This window comes from Triturus cristatus, chromosome 7 (assembly GCF_964204655.1).
Source record: "Triturus cristatus chromosome 7, aTriCri1.1, whole genome shotgun sequence".
NCBI lineage: Eukaryota > Metazoa > Chordata > Amphibia > Caudata > Salamandridae > Triturus > Triturus cristatus.
In genome coordinates this window covers 1513441323-1513454167 of record NC_140590.1, presented here as the reverse complement: position 1 = coordinate 1513454167, position 12845 = coordinate 1513441323, and the positions used below count along the sequence as shown (strand labels likewise).

At 43.0% G+C, this 12845-nt stretch overlaps 1 protein-coding gene across 1 annotated transcript in view; it reads right to left on the bottom strand.

Annotated features, from left to right (window-relative positions):
• The window catches only part of RTF2 (replication termination factor 2), a 399848-nt gene that overhangs the window by 99536 nt on the left and 287467 nt on the right, over nt 1-12845 (bottom strand). Inside the window, exon 6 of the mRNA XM_085619275.1 lies at nt 3485-3598. Coding sequence (XP_085475401.1) covers nt 3485-3598 — 114 coding nt within the window. The remainder of the gene's footprint in view (nt 1-3484; nt 3599-12845) is intronic.

Genomic DNA, 12845 nt, shown 5'->3' with positions numbered 1-12845 from the left:
TAATCCTTACTTATTTAAAAAACACAAAAAAACTATGTTTTTCTTCCTTGACTTGTCACTGGTCTTTTAACTTTGTCTTGGTCCTGCCGGATGAGGGTGATTTGAACTGAGACTAACCTCGCTTCTTGTTTTCCACAGCATAGAATTTGGCCTCCTTGTCCCTTCGGGGGTATCAATGAAAACTCAGTGCAGAACTAGGAGTCATGTTTGGTCGTAAGACCCCCATTAGCAGACATTGTGTGGGTCCCACACCGATCTTGCTTTCAACTTATGCGGAACTGCCTAAAACTGGTTGTCTTCAAGGGTGATATCCTTCTGCATTGCCAAAATCTGACAAAGAATTTTGAAAATTCAGTGAAAACCGAAATCAGTGGCAGCAGAGCTACTGTTACATGCCTTGTGGCGTGAAAAAAGAGCAAATGGTATGATTGTGTCAGTTTGATGCCTTTATGTGTCTCCGTGTCATCACGTCAGGAGGCAGAACTGCATTGTCCAAGATGGCCATTGTGCTATGTGTCTGCACCTCCAAGCTATTTTAAGACTTTCTACATCCAATTTGGCTCCATAGGTGATTCACAGAGTGAAAATTCAGCCGTTACACATATCCATTAGAAAATAATATTTGAAAACCCAATGTTAAAAACCACTGGAAATTTAATATAGATGAAATTCATCTCAATCTTCATCTTGTCTGATTCTGCATCTAACTTCTACTTCAGGCAAAGTATCAAGCCTAGAGGTTGCTCTCAGATATATACTTGCATGTCAAGAACCTGACACTGGCAGAAGAAGTAAAAATTACAGGAACAATTATGATTGCCAACCCTACTGAATTCCAGTCATTTGCACAGCAATTGCAAAAGCTTATTTTTGATCCAATGTCGGCATCCTTGAATCATACTGTCAGAAAATTATATAGGTTTAAGTCATCAATTGCTCTTAAGAACTTTTATTTTTACAAAAACTGACCACGAACATTTTACTTGACAGCAGATAAATAACTATTGATGTACATTTACTGTAAATCTGATGTGCACCATTCTGGAAATATAAGGCTGCAATTTTATTAACCTTATAGCATGATAAAACTATGCACATTAAAAAGATAGCATCAAATGCGATATTTCAGCCCTTTTTATTTTTTTTTGTACAAAACCAAATGGATATTAAATCAATGATTAGGGTTAGCAGGATCCACAAGTATTTGTTAATATGTCAAGTGAAAAAGTGAATCCCCCCTTCCCATATAAGGAGTGCACCTCTCAAGTGTTTCTGTTGTGGACTCGCCACTATGGCTTTAGAAAATGTGAGTGAATCTGGTTTGGCTCCTCCTAAATAAGTCAGGACTACTCTTCGTTCATTGCTTCTTCAAGGGGTAGAATAATTAAATTATCTGTTCGAGGAAGGCAGGACAATGACAGTTGATATACCGCCATTCATAAATACAAAGCACAACAAGAAGAGGGTGTACCGCGGCTCTGCCAAAAGACTCTTTGTATCAAGTGACGTATTGGAAGGCCCAGAGAGAAGCACTCGACTCAGACAAGAAGTCTGAAGTGAGGCTTCCATAGTGTTCAGCAAACTCATGATTCAGACACCATTAAAATATAGCTAAGGATGCTGACAGGGCATATTTTCAAATATTAATAGTGTGTTTTGGACACAATGAAGGTACCCTGGAAAAGCATTGGTGATCAAAGATATTTTCTAATGGCCTTATTTGGTATTGGCCTAATGCATCATTGTTGATTTTTAAAGCATATATACAGGACAGCATTCTCAAACAGAGCGTTAGCGCATGCAGTGTAGATGCATTGTGCTCATCTAGCTGCATACTGCTTGCATGGCTACTTAGAGCTATTTAGCATGGTGTGAATGAGTGAGCCATAGAAGGTATGAGTAGTGGAGATTTGGAGAAGTATTTTTCCAGGATTATTGCGTTTCTGGCATAAAGAAGTTACTAAGTGGCACAGCTGATCAGTCAATAGATACAACTTATTATGAATCAAGCTTTGATTTAGCTGAGCACCATTTCCTCTGATGCGCCTGCGAGTCAACTCAGGTGGAGGTTTCATTGCTCAGTAATAGATAGCTTTGAATTTGTCATTAATATGGATAAAGATGGAGCAATTCCTAACCCTAACTCTAAGTAGTATGATTATAAGGGAATGAATGCCCCAACAGGCCGAATCTAATAAAGTTAAATGCCAAGGCAGAAAGATCGAATATAGATTATTGAACATTCTGAAAAACTGTTCAAGAAGCAACTACCAATATAGTCCCACAAAGTAGAATCTTAGGGAAGTAACAAAATGGATGAAATATATGGGACATTCAAGTAAAACAGAATATGCTATGTATCTGCACTTATCCAATCAGGATGTAAAACTGGTGATAAACTGGGAGATATTTCACATAGAGGAAGTTAAGAGAGGAGCAATGGAATACAAAATAACCAGTTACTTCCTCATCGTCTCAGGCTTTAACTTCCAGAAAGGGATATAGGCAATGGATGGTTTAAGGTAAAGTTTTATGTAAAGTCACTTTTTCAAGAACGTTCTGCTTTCTAATGAATGAGGAAGGTGCTTAGATTATCTGCAGTCTGATCAGTAAAGCCGAAATAGGAAACGGACATACAAATTATGCAAAAAGGGTAAGTCTTCCAGGATACATGGCTTTCCAGTGTATTACATTGCAAGTTCAACTGTTTGTAGATATTACATATTTGTCAAGCATCACAGAGAAGGAGATAATCCAGCATAGGAGCAAAGATACATCCAATCCTGTTGGCATGGTTATCTGGCAGCCAGTTATGAAGGCTTTTCAAGATTCAAGTCAGAAGTAACTTACTCTGCTAGCATTACTGTTGGAGAACAAATGCAACCAATAGATTATACTATTTATGGTAAAGAAATAAGCCAAGAGACTGGGGAACTAACTGCAAAATAAATTATTGTTCCATGGTGGGCAACTGGTAGAGCTTTGGGTTGTCTAAATGCATCATTTTATGGTCTGATCATGGCAGGGTCATTACAAGCACATTGCAAGAAGATAAACAGAGAAGGTATTCTGTTCTTGGAAGTGTGGGCATGTTTAGCACAGCTTTTATTAATGCAAGGTATGCATGGGGGTTGATTAATGATCTTTGTGATAGGTAGGAAGTAGCAGAAAGTGAGACTGTTATATCTAAGCAGGAGGCATTGGTGGGGCTAGGTGATAAGTGTGTTTATGAGACTGCAGAAGAGGATATTCTTTGCAGGATGAGTTTATATTAGAGTAAGGCTCCACTGAGGGTGCAAAATGAAAAAGAATGGCGGAGGGTAGTTGGATAAGATGGGGTTGTTAAAATAACTATGGGTCTTTAGAAATATTGATTTAAATACAAAAACCTAATGACAACTAAACTGCCCAAGTCTCAAAAGGTGATGAAACTTCACGTTAACAAGATATTTAAATGGAGAATAGTGTATTCTGAATATAGTACCCTCTCCAGTTTCGCCTTTTGCCTTCTTTCTTCCATTTTCTTTCTCAGCACTTCCACTTCGTCTTTACTGCCATTAAGGGTAATGATATCATCTTCCTGGAAAGCAACTCCACACTAAAAGGAAACGACAATGAGACAAATCATCACGTATGAGTTAAATAAATTCAAGTGGTTATGAATATAAATGCATGTATGAATTTCATAAGAAGAGCTCTTATTTGCAGAACATCCAACTGTGAATGTAAATCCTAGTCAATAGTGACATTACAGTTAGAAAATTATTTGTTTTAGTCAACTAAGCAACATTTTTCAAATCCCGAACTTAATAAAGGTTTAGCTAATGCAGAGAAGAGGAGGCAAGACTTCAAAATATCTTTCTTCTATACAATCTGGTTCAAACATTATGCTCATGTCCCAACACAACCATGGACTAATGCTGTAACATCATCATTATTAGAGAGACATGCAGTTGAGCGTCTTGACTAACTTATGGATTTCTTTGCAAGAACCCTGCTATATGGCACGTGTGTTTCCCCTATCAGAAACGGTACACATTTTATACTAAGACCTCTATATTTTGGCACTTTAACGAAATGAAATCCTAGTTTAATACTCTAGGCAGTGATACTTCCATTTTATGATCTCTTATTTCTCGTTGCAAGAGAAACATCCGAGGTCTAGACAATTTCATGCCATACTGCTCAATAACATGCGTGCCCTTACAGATTTCACCCAAAGCAATATGCAAGATATGTGCAATTGACATACACAGTTGCAATAATTGCATTCCTCATTAAATGATTTTAGATGACAGCATGTTAATGTGGATATTTTCGCTCAATTCTCATTTGTCTTTGAAGCACACTATTTGGCAATGAATCATTCCTTGGCATAGCTCTTAAACGGCTACAAACCACAACAGCGACAATGAAAGCAAGGGCCACAACAAAAGTGAGGTGGCAGCTGATACTTAAAGGGAAGCTAGCAGGATTAATATTTTTACATTTTATACATTGGTGTACACATGGGCATCAAACCATAGCAGGCCTCGAAAAGTCTACTCGACCACTCGCAATTGTGAATAAATTTTGATCAGGTCGTGCTATTTTTAGCACCTATTAGGTTGAAAAGGAACAGGTGTTCTGTTCATTCAGAAAGTAAATAACCAATAAAGATGCTATTAAATCTTGTTTTTATAATGACACAGTTGCTGTCTGTTCAAGGAAAGAGGTCAAATGTTAATCCAATCAAGTGGGCCACCCTGCTGCAGCCATAATTGAATGTACTACCCTGGATGAGCTATATATTGGCTCTGTATTTAGATGCTGACAGAAAGGCTAACAGTAGGCACCGTGTACACAGTCCACAAGCGCCATGTTGCCTTTTAATTTACATGCGCAGTTGGCACACTTCCTACAGTCACTGTAGCTAGATGCCCTCACCCCTAAACCTCTTGTTGGTGTAGTTGTGAGATACTCTTAGATCTGGCATTTGTTTAGATGTATAGCTCATAAGTCCGTGGTGATCCTGTCTGTTCTGCGTACATGCTTCAACAATACAGAAAATAACAATTAATAGGTACGAATGGTGTCAAAGATGTATTAGAGTGGTGCAGCCTCCTCTTTTACTGCAGCAGGTAGAATGGGCAGAGTCATGCAGAGTGATGTACCAGACGCCTCCATTCCAATCGAAGTCTTCTGGGGGTGACCACATTGGAGTGTGCACCATGGTGTAGTACCGGCCTGCGCCCATGTCTACCCGTCTTATTTTACGTCACTACAATTTGGAAGGTTGATAAATGACCAAGCTCTAAGCAGCAAGGGTTTTCTATAAATTACAGAAATTGAAGCAGGAGTTGAGACAAAGTGGCTTGCTGTGGTTAGCGAGGGGCTTCCCTGCTGAGCATCATGAAGGAGTGGGTGCCTCATTCCTTTTCATATATAATTTCCAGTGCTCGTTCTGCTTATTCTCTTTCTTGGGTATTTCCTTACATAGTAAACACTGTGCACTGTTTTGCTTTGAAACCCAAGAGGTGGGAGTGAGGCCATGATAGCAGCAGACGGTGCCCCTGGCATGACTGAATGGTGTGTTCACTCAAAACATGAAGAGTTATGAGAAAGGGGAGTGTAAAGATTCTCACACGGTTGGTTGCTTCGTGAGGGATTGCTTTGCGTCCCTTTGTCTTTGTCAAGGATTAGGTGTGCATATTACATTGGAAAAGGGGCACTGAGTGAGGGAGGGAGTGACCTGTAGTTATGGATTTGGGCAGTGGAGAGAGGGGCAGACTGGCAGGGCAGAAGAGCGCTACATTAGGCTCTTCACGCAGAACTCTTCAAGCAGTCACTACTTATGGGCATGTGTCTCGGCTGCTGTACGAGAGCCGCTGTACCTTCCACACCCTCCCATTAATTCCATGTCTCCTTACCAATAATTCCTTGATTCCTTTTCATTAGCGCACCAACTCCCTTTAATCTGTGCTTCTCAAATACCTAAGCAATTTGTGTTGAATAAACGTTCTCTCCAAGCACAACTGACTTGAATCTTTCAAGTCTGGATTATGCTGTCTCCGTTCCACAGGATGTTTCTAACTTGAGTCTCAACCTACATCTACATTGCTTCCCATGCCCTTGTATTCTCCATTCTTCTACGCCTTTGACACACACAATCAAACTGCGCTCCTGGCCTTCCTGAAGATCGCAGACCCGGCTCTAGCACAGCTTCCTAAGTCCCTCTGGACGGTCCTTAAGCACCACTTGGCACTCCCCACCAGCCACTTTGCTGGCAGTAGGAGTACTTCATAGCTTGGACCTCTGTTCTGTTCTCTGGATCATGTCTTTCGATTACTTAATCTTGTTATTTCATATGGAACACCAGTTTTCATATGACACCCAAGCCTTTTTCTCCAATCCCAACTTCACCCTTCCTCGCCACCACTAGGCCAAAATTAGGCTACATCACATCCATCTTAACTGGGTGTTCCTTCACTCTCTGAAATCCAAACTAATCTTATCCTTATATACAACCCACATCTCTGCCTATCTTCTACTGTCCCGGTGTTCCTTCTCTAGGACCCATGTATATTGAAGCCTGGGAATACACTTCAACTCACCAATTACATTTTCTGCTTCCAACTTGTAAATATATAAAGCATCTGGCAACACATCAACTTTCAATAAACCGAAACCCTTATAAACTCCAAGGCCCTATAGAAGCTGGACTGTTTAGATAGCCTTCGCTTTGTTTCCCAAACTTGAGCCCCCTCTGCAAGCACATCACTTTCACCCTCACGCATGCTAGTCTTACTCCAGACGTCAGCCATCTCTCCCATTGAAAGGTTGGCTGGTTCTTTGCTGAAAACAGTCTTGCTGTTCACAGCAAATGTTTTTTCTAGCACCTCCTTAACAGTACGGCAGTATTCAAATCTTTTTCCCAACCTGCACCCTTGGCTGTACCACCCATCACTTATTGGCCACCAACAAACTTCCATGTGCAGTGTGGTTGGCTCAGCCTTCTCCATTAAAGTCCTCCACACTGAATCCCCCCCTTCTTTGATCATTGAGAGTACCTCTCTCCTCCATCATCCGAGAAGGCCTACAGGCTCACTTCTTGGCAATGGAAATCCATACACAAGGTCTATACAGAAATTCTGGGGACACTTGGAATATATATTGAGGGCAGGTCCGATATTACTGAAGTTTGAAACCAGAACTGCTCAGACAATCCTATGACTGTTACACAAGATTCCCAGTGAGGTTGTAATGGGGAAGGGTAGCCAGCAGGCTACAGCCGCATTCTGATGCAGCAAACTTGTGTAATACCGTAGCATCATTGCTCTGTTCTGAAGGATGTGTTTCTGCCACATCAAAAAAGATCTTGTCTCCACCAAGAACAACTCTGACCCCATTGTAAGCCAATTTCGCTCATTTAGCTTTTTTTGCAATAATTGTATGTATGGTGTTTCAAAATAGGAAAAAGGTAGCACGTTGGTGCAGAATAAAACATTCAAAAAAGACATTTGTTTTATCTCCACTTTTTCTTCCTCCATTCCATGAATTTGGTTTATGTATACAGTGATGGAGTACTTGGGACATATGTAGTATAATATTGTGTAGTGCCTACAATCTTATGTAGAATGCTAATACTCTTCGCCACGCAATTACCATGCTACGCCATATGGGTATGTGGTTGGAAGAAGTGTTGAAGCTTGGAGCCTATGTGGAAAATGTTGCCATGTTATGTCTGATGACCACCGAGGGGCACAGTGCTTAGCTGTGTGATGCAAGTGTGAGAGATCAGTGCACATTTAAAAAAAAACATGTGTTATACTGGCAGCTTCGATGAGCTCAGCAGGTCTCTTGAGTCCCTTTCTTGTGTTGGCAGTTTATTTTTTTATACTCTCCATCCAAACACCTGTGCTGGTTTCGGCAGGCAGTCGTACGCTCAGTGATTGTAAGGGTAAAACAGTAAGGGTGAATCTGAGATCTGCTTGAATAGACTTCTTTACATTTCTCCTTTATATGATTGCCATTTTGAGATGTCAGTTGAAGAGATTTTCCAAAATGCACTGCAGTTTTGTCATCCTTTTTGTAATTAAAGGAATTCCATGCTACGAGTATATGATTATTGGAGACCTGCAGGGTGGACAGTCTTTAAAGTCCTCCTATGACCAACAATTTATAGCAGATCTATGGGGATTGGCAGACCTGTCTGTTTAGTACTTAGTGGTTAGTTAAGTGGGTTGGTAGAGCCTGTAACTGTGCATCTGTATCTGTGCCATCGAGCTGTCGGCTGTCAAGGATCAATAGGTCCTTTCATGCATAATATGCCTCTCCCTTTGACAATGACGTAATGAAACGGTATAGCATATTATCCGGTAAAGTGGATTATATCAAATTGATACCGTCAGAAAGGCTAGAGTAACTGTCTTCCAGTTTGTAGTTAGAATTCTGTATGTCATTAGGCAGGTTGCGGGCTTTCAGGTGCAGAGTGGAAGTGGGTACTTCTAGTACTGGTTGGAGAGGCATATTGTATGGTTTGGATAGTGCAGTTATATTCCAACCTTATGTCAAGGTCATTGGAAGATTATGTTGGGGCGAACTCCCCAAGTTTCGTCGGGTGTCTCTGCCTCTTGTTGGTATGGTTAAACACCAAAACTGCAAATACCAGCCTTCTTGCAGTGTTTGATCATTTCAGACGTGTGTCCCTTGCTCACTTTGCCACTGGATTCAAGCTAGCCTGGCTGATGACGGCTGATTAGCCAGAAACCGGTCCCAGGATGCTTGTTTCCGGTCCAGGGAAGACATGGCTTGGCAGTTCGGGCTGGACTGTTCCCATGAGGCACAGGGTCAGACTGATTTGCATTTGGCCATGTCTGAGCTGGGGTGGCGGAGTGAGCTAAAGAATGATGATGGATTAAACCCAGATCAGTTGACTGGGGGTGAGTGCTTGCAATGATCAACACTCCGTCCATCATCCCCTTTGGTTTTGCTTTGTTCGCCCTAAGTTGGCATGGTATGCCCAGACGTGGGTCCCTTGCTCACTTTGCCACTGGATTCAAGTTAGCCTGGATGATGACGGCTGATTAGCCAGAAACCGGTCCCAGGATGCTTGTTTCCGGTCCAGGGAAGACAGGGCTTGAAAATCGGGCTGGACTGTTCCCATGAGGCACAGGGTCAGACTGATTTGCATATTGCCATGTCTGAACTGGGGTGGCGGACTGAGCTAAAGAAGGACGATAAATTAAACCCAGATCAGTTGACTGTGGGTGAGTGCTTGCAATGTTCAACACTCTGTCCATCATCCCCTTTGTTTTTGCTTTGTTTATACTACAGATGTGCTGAACTTGTGCATTTGAAGGTGCTCTCATATGAGATAATGAAGAAAATGGCGGCTCAATTAATTATTTTATTTGCCCACGATCACATCATTTGAGACCAGTTTATGGGTCAAGAGCATTACAAATAGGTCTAGTAGAATAATTAAGTCACTAGACCAGCAGGTCTAGTAACATTTTATGATTTTTCGAGGTCTGCATAGAAATTAGAGGCATATGTAGGAGTGCAGGGCATGCAGCTATTAGCAGAACACAGGTTAAAAGCTACACCGTCTGCACATCCAACGTAAGGACCTAAACAATACTCAATAGAGAATTCCTAACATTTCATGCGACTAAAAATCTAGGCACTAATTAACATTGGAAAATTGGGACTATACTATACATTTATCTCAGTTCTTACTGAACAAATGCATCCTTCCCATCACCAAACAATATACGTACTCATGCACACACACAAACAATCTTAAAATAAATGTGCCAATCATAATACTTTCTTTAACTTAACTATTTTGGGCCATTTCTTTTTAGTTAGCCAATTATCATACAATTTATGGCTTTGTCAGTCTAATGCTATGCCAAAATCTTTCAACAGTCCTCACCAAACTTCTAATTCGCCTATCTATAATTATGGATGTGTGTGCTTTCCATTACATGAGCATGGTCTTGAATGATACAGATTTTCTGGATACCCATAGAATGCGTGGCTTCCTCTTACGCTTATAACAATCTTGTAGTTTTCACTTGTGTGACTTGTTGTGGAGCAGAAATGTCTCACAAGAACTCAAACTGGATGGCTACAAGATCTTTTGTTTAGGTGTCGGTTAAGCAGCGCTGGCGCTGTCTCTTCGAGACATGCTGTATTGAGGTATGGATTTGAAGCTCCGCCCACTCTCCACTCATATTTTTAATTGGCTTGTGTCGGTGTTCTTTGTAAATGTTAGCGTCTGATTCTTTAATAGGTTTGTTAGTCCCTCCTTAGTACAGCCTTGTCTACATTTGTAACCTCCCATGAAGACTGGCCCTTTTACTTGTGTTGTTACACGGTCTGTTTTAATTACATCCTTCAAGCACTACTTTCTTGAAGGGCTTTCTCCATCCTGCTTTTGCGAGCAGGCCATGCTCTCCCACAAGTTTTTTATTTAACTAGCCCGGAGGCCTAAGCACTAACAATGGCGCCGGGGTTTCCTTTTGTTTCCTTGCGATCGGCAAAAGCAGCTGCATGCTTTTTCATTTTTTATTAGTTTACTTTTTGTTATAATGCTGGCACCCGCGCTTTAGCTTGAAACATTTTAAGGTAAAATGGGGTTGCCGCGATTACTTCAGAAAAGAAGAAATGGAAAACAAATTGCAATTTTTTTTTCTATTTCTTTACATCCCTAAAGCAGATGTTATTTCGCCGTAGCTGCGGGGCATGTGGGGTCTCGTTGCTTGGCTTTCCAGCACCAGCCCAGCTCCTGTGTCACATCGGGCTCCCACAGCCCCACCATCCGCCTTCTTTTCCTCTTCATGTGGGCAGGGAGGCACCTGTAGCACCTCACCGGTCGCACGTTTCAAAGTACACAGTGGCGTAGCAAGATCAGGCGGTACCCAGTGCGGGAAATTCTTGTCACCCCGCCCCCCTGCCCACATTGAAATTATTAAAATAAGGGGAAAAAAGATAGTTACACATATTGTTCCCCTGGACCCTTCAATCACTGTCTCCGCTGAAGCTAGTGGTCCCTGCAGCTCTTGACAGGAGGTCTGCCCCTAGATCCTTCAAGCACTGTCTCTGCTGAGGCCTGTGGTCCCTGCAGCTCTCCGACAGGAGGTCTGACCCCGGACCCTTCAAGCAGTCTCTGCTGAGGCTAGTAGTCCCTGCAGCTCTCTGACTGGAGTTGCGCCCCTGGACCCTCCAAGATCTCTCTCTCTCCTAAAGCCTGTGGTCCCTGCAGCTGACAGGAGGTCTGCCCCTGGACCCTTTAAGGGCTCGCTCTGGTGAGACCCGTGTGTGGCCCCTGGAAGCTCTGAGCAGGGCATCCGCTCTTAGGTGTAGATGCATCCCACCATGTAGCCCTGCCCCTGCCTCCCTCCCCAGGCGGTGGATGGACTCACTCTGATGCCGAGAAGAGACCCCCAGGCTGTGGCGGGCAATGCTGGGGCTTCTCAGGATGGCTCTGCCGGCAGACTTCAGGGCGCTCATCCGGCTCCCCTGGACCCCTGCACACCCAGCTAGCTGGGCTACTACCGGCCCGAGGGAAAGACATGGGAGGGGAATGCGGAGGCGGAGCCAGGGTAGGCAAGGCCTAGGCCGGGGGCCAGAGAACTGACAGCGGGCGGGCCCCGGTAGTGGCCCAGGGAGGCGGAGGAGTGGCCTGGGCGGAAGCACCTCTGGTCACCAGCTGCGAGCGTGGAAGGAAAAGCGTTTACATCACAGTAAACATAGCCACCATCTTGGAAGTACGGCCTAATCCTCTGAGAGGTAGCGAATGTCTGAACGTTCATCTCGATTTTCTTGGCATCTCGCCTAAAAATGTAGATGTGGCATCATCTTTTTATTGCATATTTGAAAATATAGTCGCTAAGGTAAAAGCAAAGCAAGAAGGATTTCCACAACTGAGCTTTTGAAACAATCAGTTTAATTTCAAAACCGGTTTCCTACTCTGGTATTTATTTTTCACAGAAATGTGTGTTTGCCAAGAACACTGCAAGACCACAGACCAGCGAGACTTAAGAGAGGAGGCCATGCCCACCCATACTACTTTTGTTAATAGGACTAACTAACACACTTGTAGTCTTGGCGGCCATCTTGTGATACCAGAGTGTCCCATGTAGATGGGGAGGGGGGAGGGGGGGGGGGGGGAGGGTTCCAACCTATGCCAAAAAACCGAAACACGGTTTTTAGATACAACCTTTTTACTCAGAGAATATTTTCAAGTAACGCACGTTAAAGTATTTTAATCTCAAAAATATGATGACACCCGGGACGGCCCGCACTCACCGCACCCCCCTTCCTATGCCACTGAAAGTACAGGGGGCTGTAGGGACCAGATTTGTATGGGCTATCTGTCTCAGCGGCAGCAGGAGAAACTACAGCAGAATTCTCAGAAGCCCAGGAAGTGACTCAGGCAACAGGAGCAGCTCAACAAACGCCCCGCCCCCCCCCAGCTGAGAGCCCGCACTCTAAACAGCAACGGCCACAGTCACACAGGGACCCCGCTCTCCGCAGCTGCACCATATTGTTGGTGCCGATTGGATTCCTCGTTCTTTCAGTCTCTGGCTCTTCGAGCAGAGGAATTCTGTGCTCTCACCCCTCGCAGGGGTTCTTCTCTATCTCATTTATGAGCATGTTACTATCTTGCGGCCTGCACAAACTATTCTTGCATGTTGTTTGTTTTCGTCAGGGCAGTTACTCCTTTGACCGCATATTCATTACGTTTTGAAATGTGCTAGGTCTTCCAAACAAAGAAAAACATTCCGATTTTGTCTGGTAAAAATAACTTAATTACTGAGAAGCTTCTACAATGAAATATTACTAGGGGCATATTA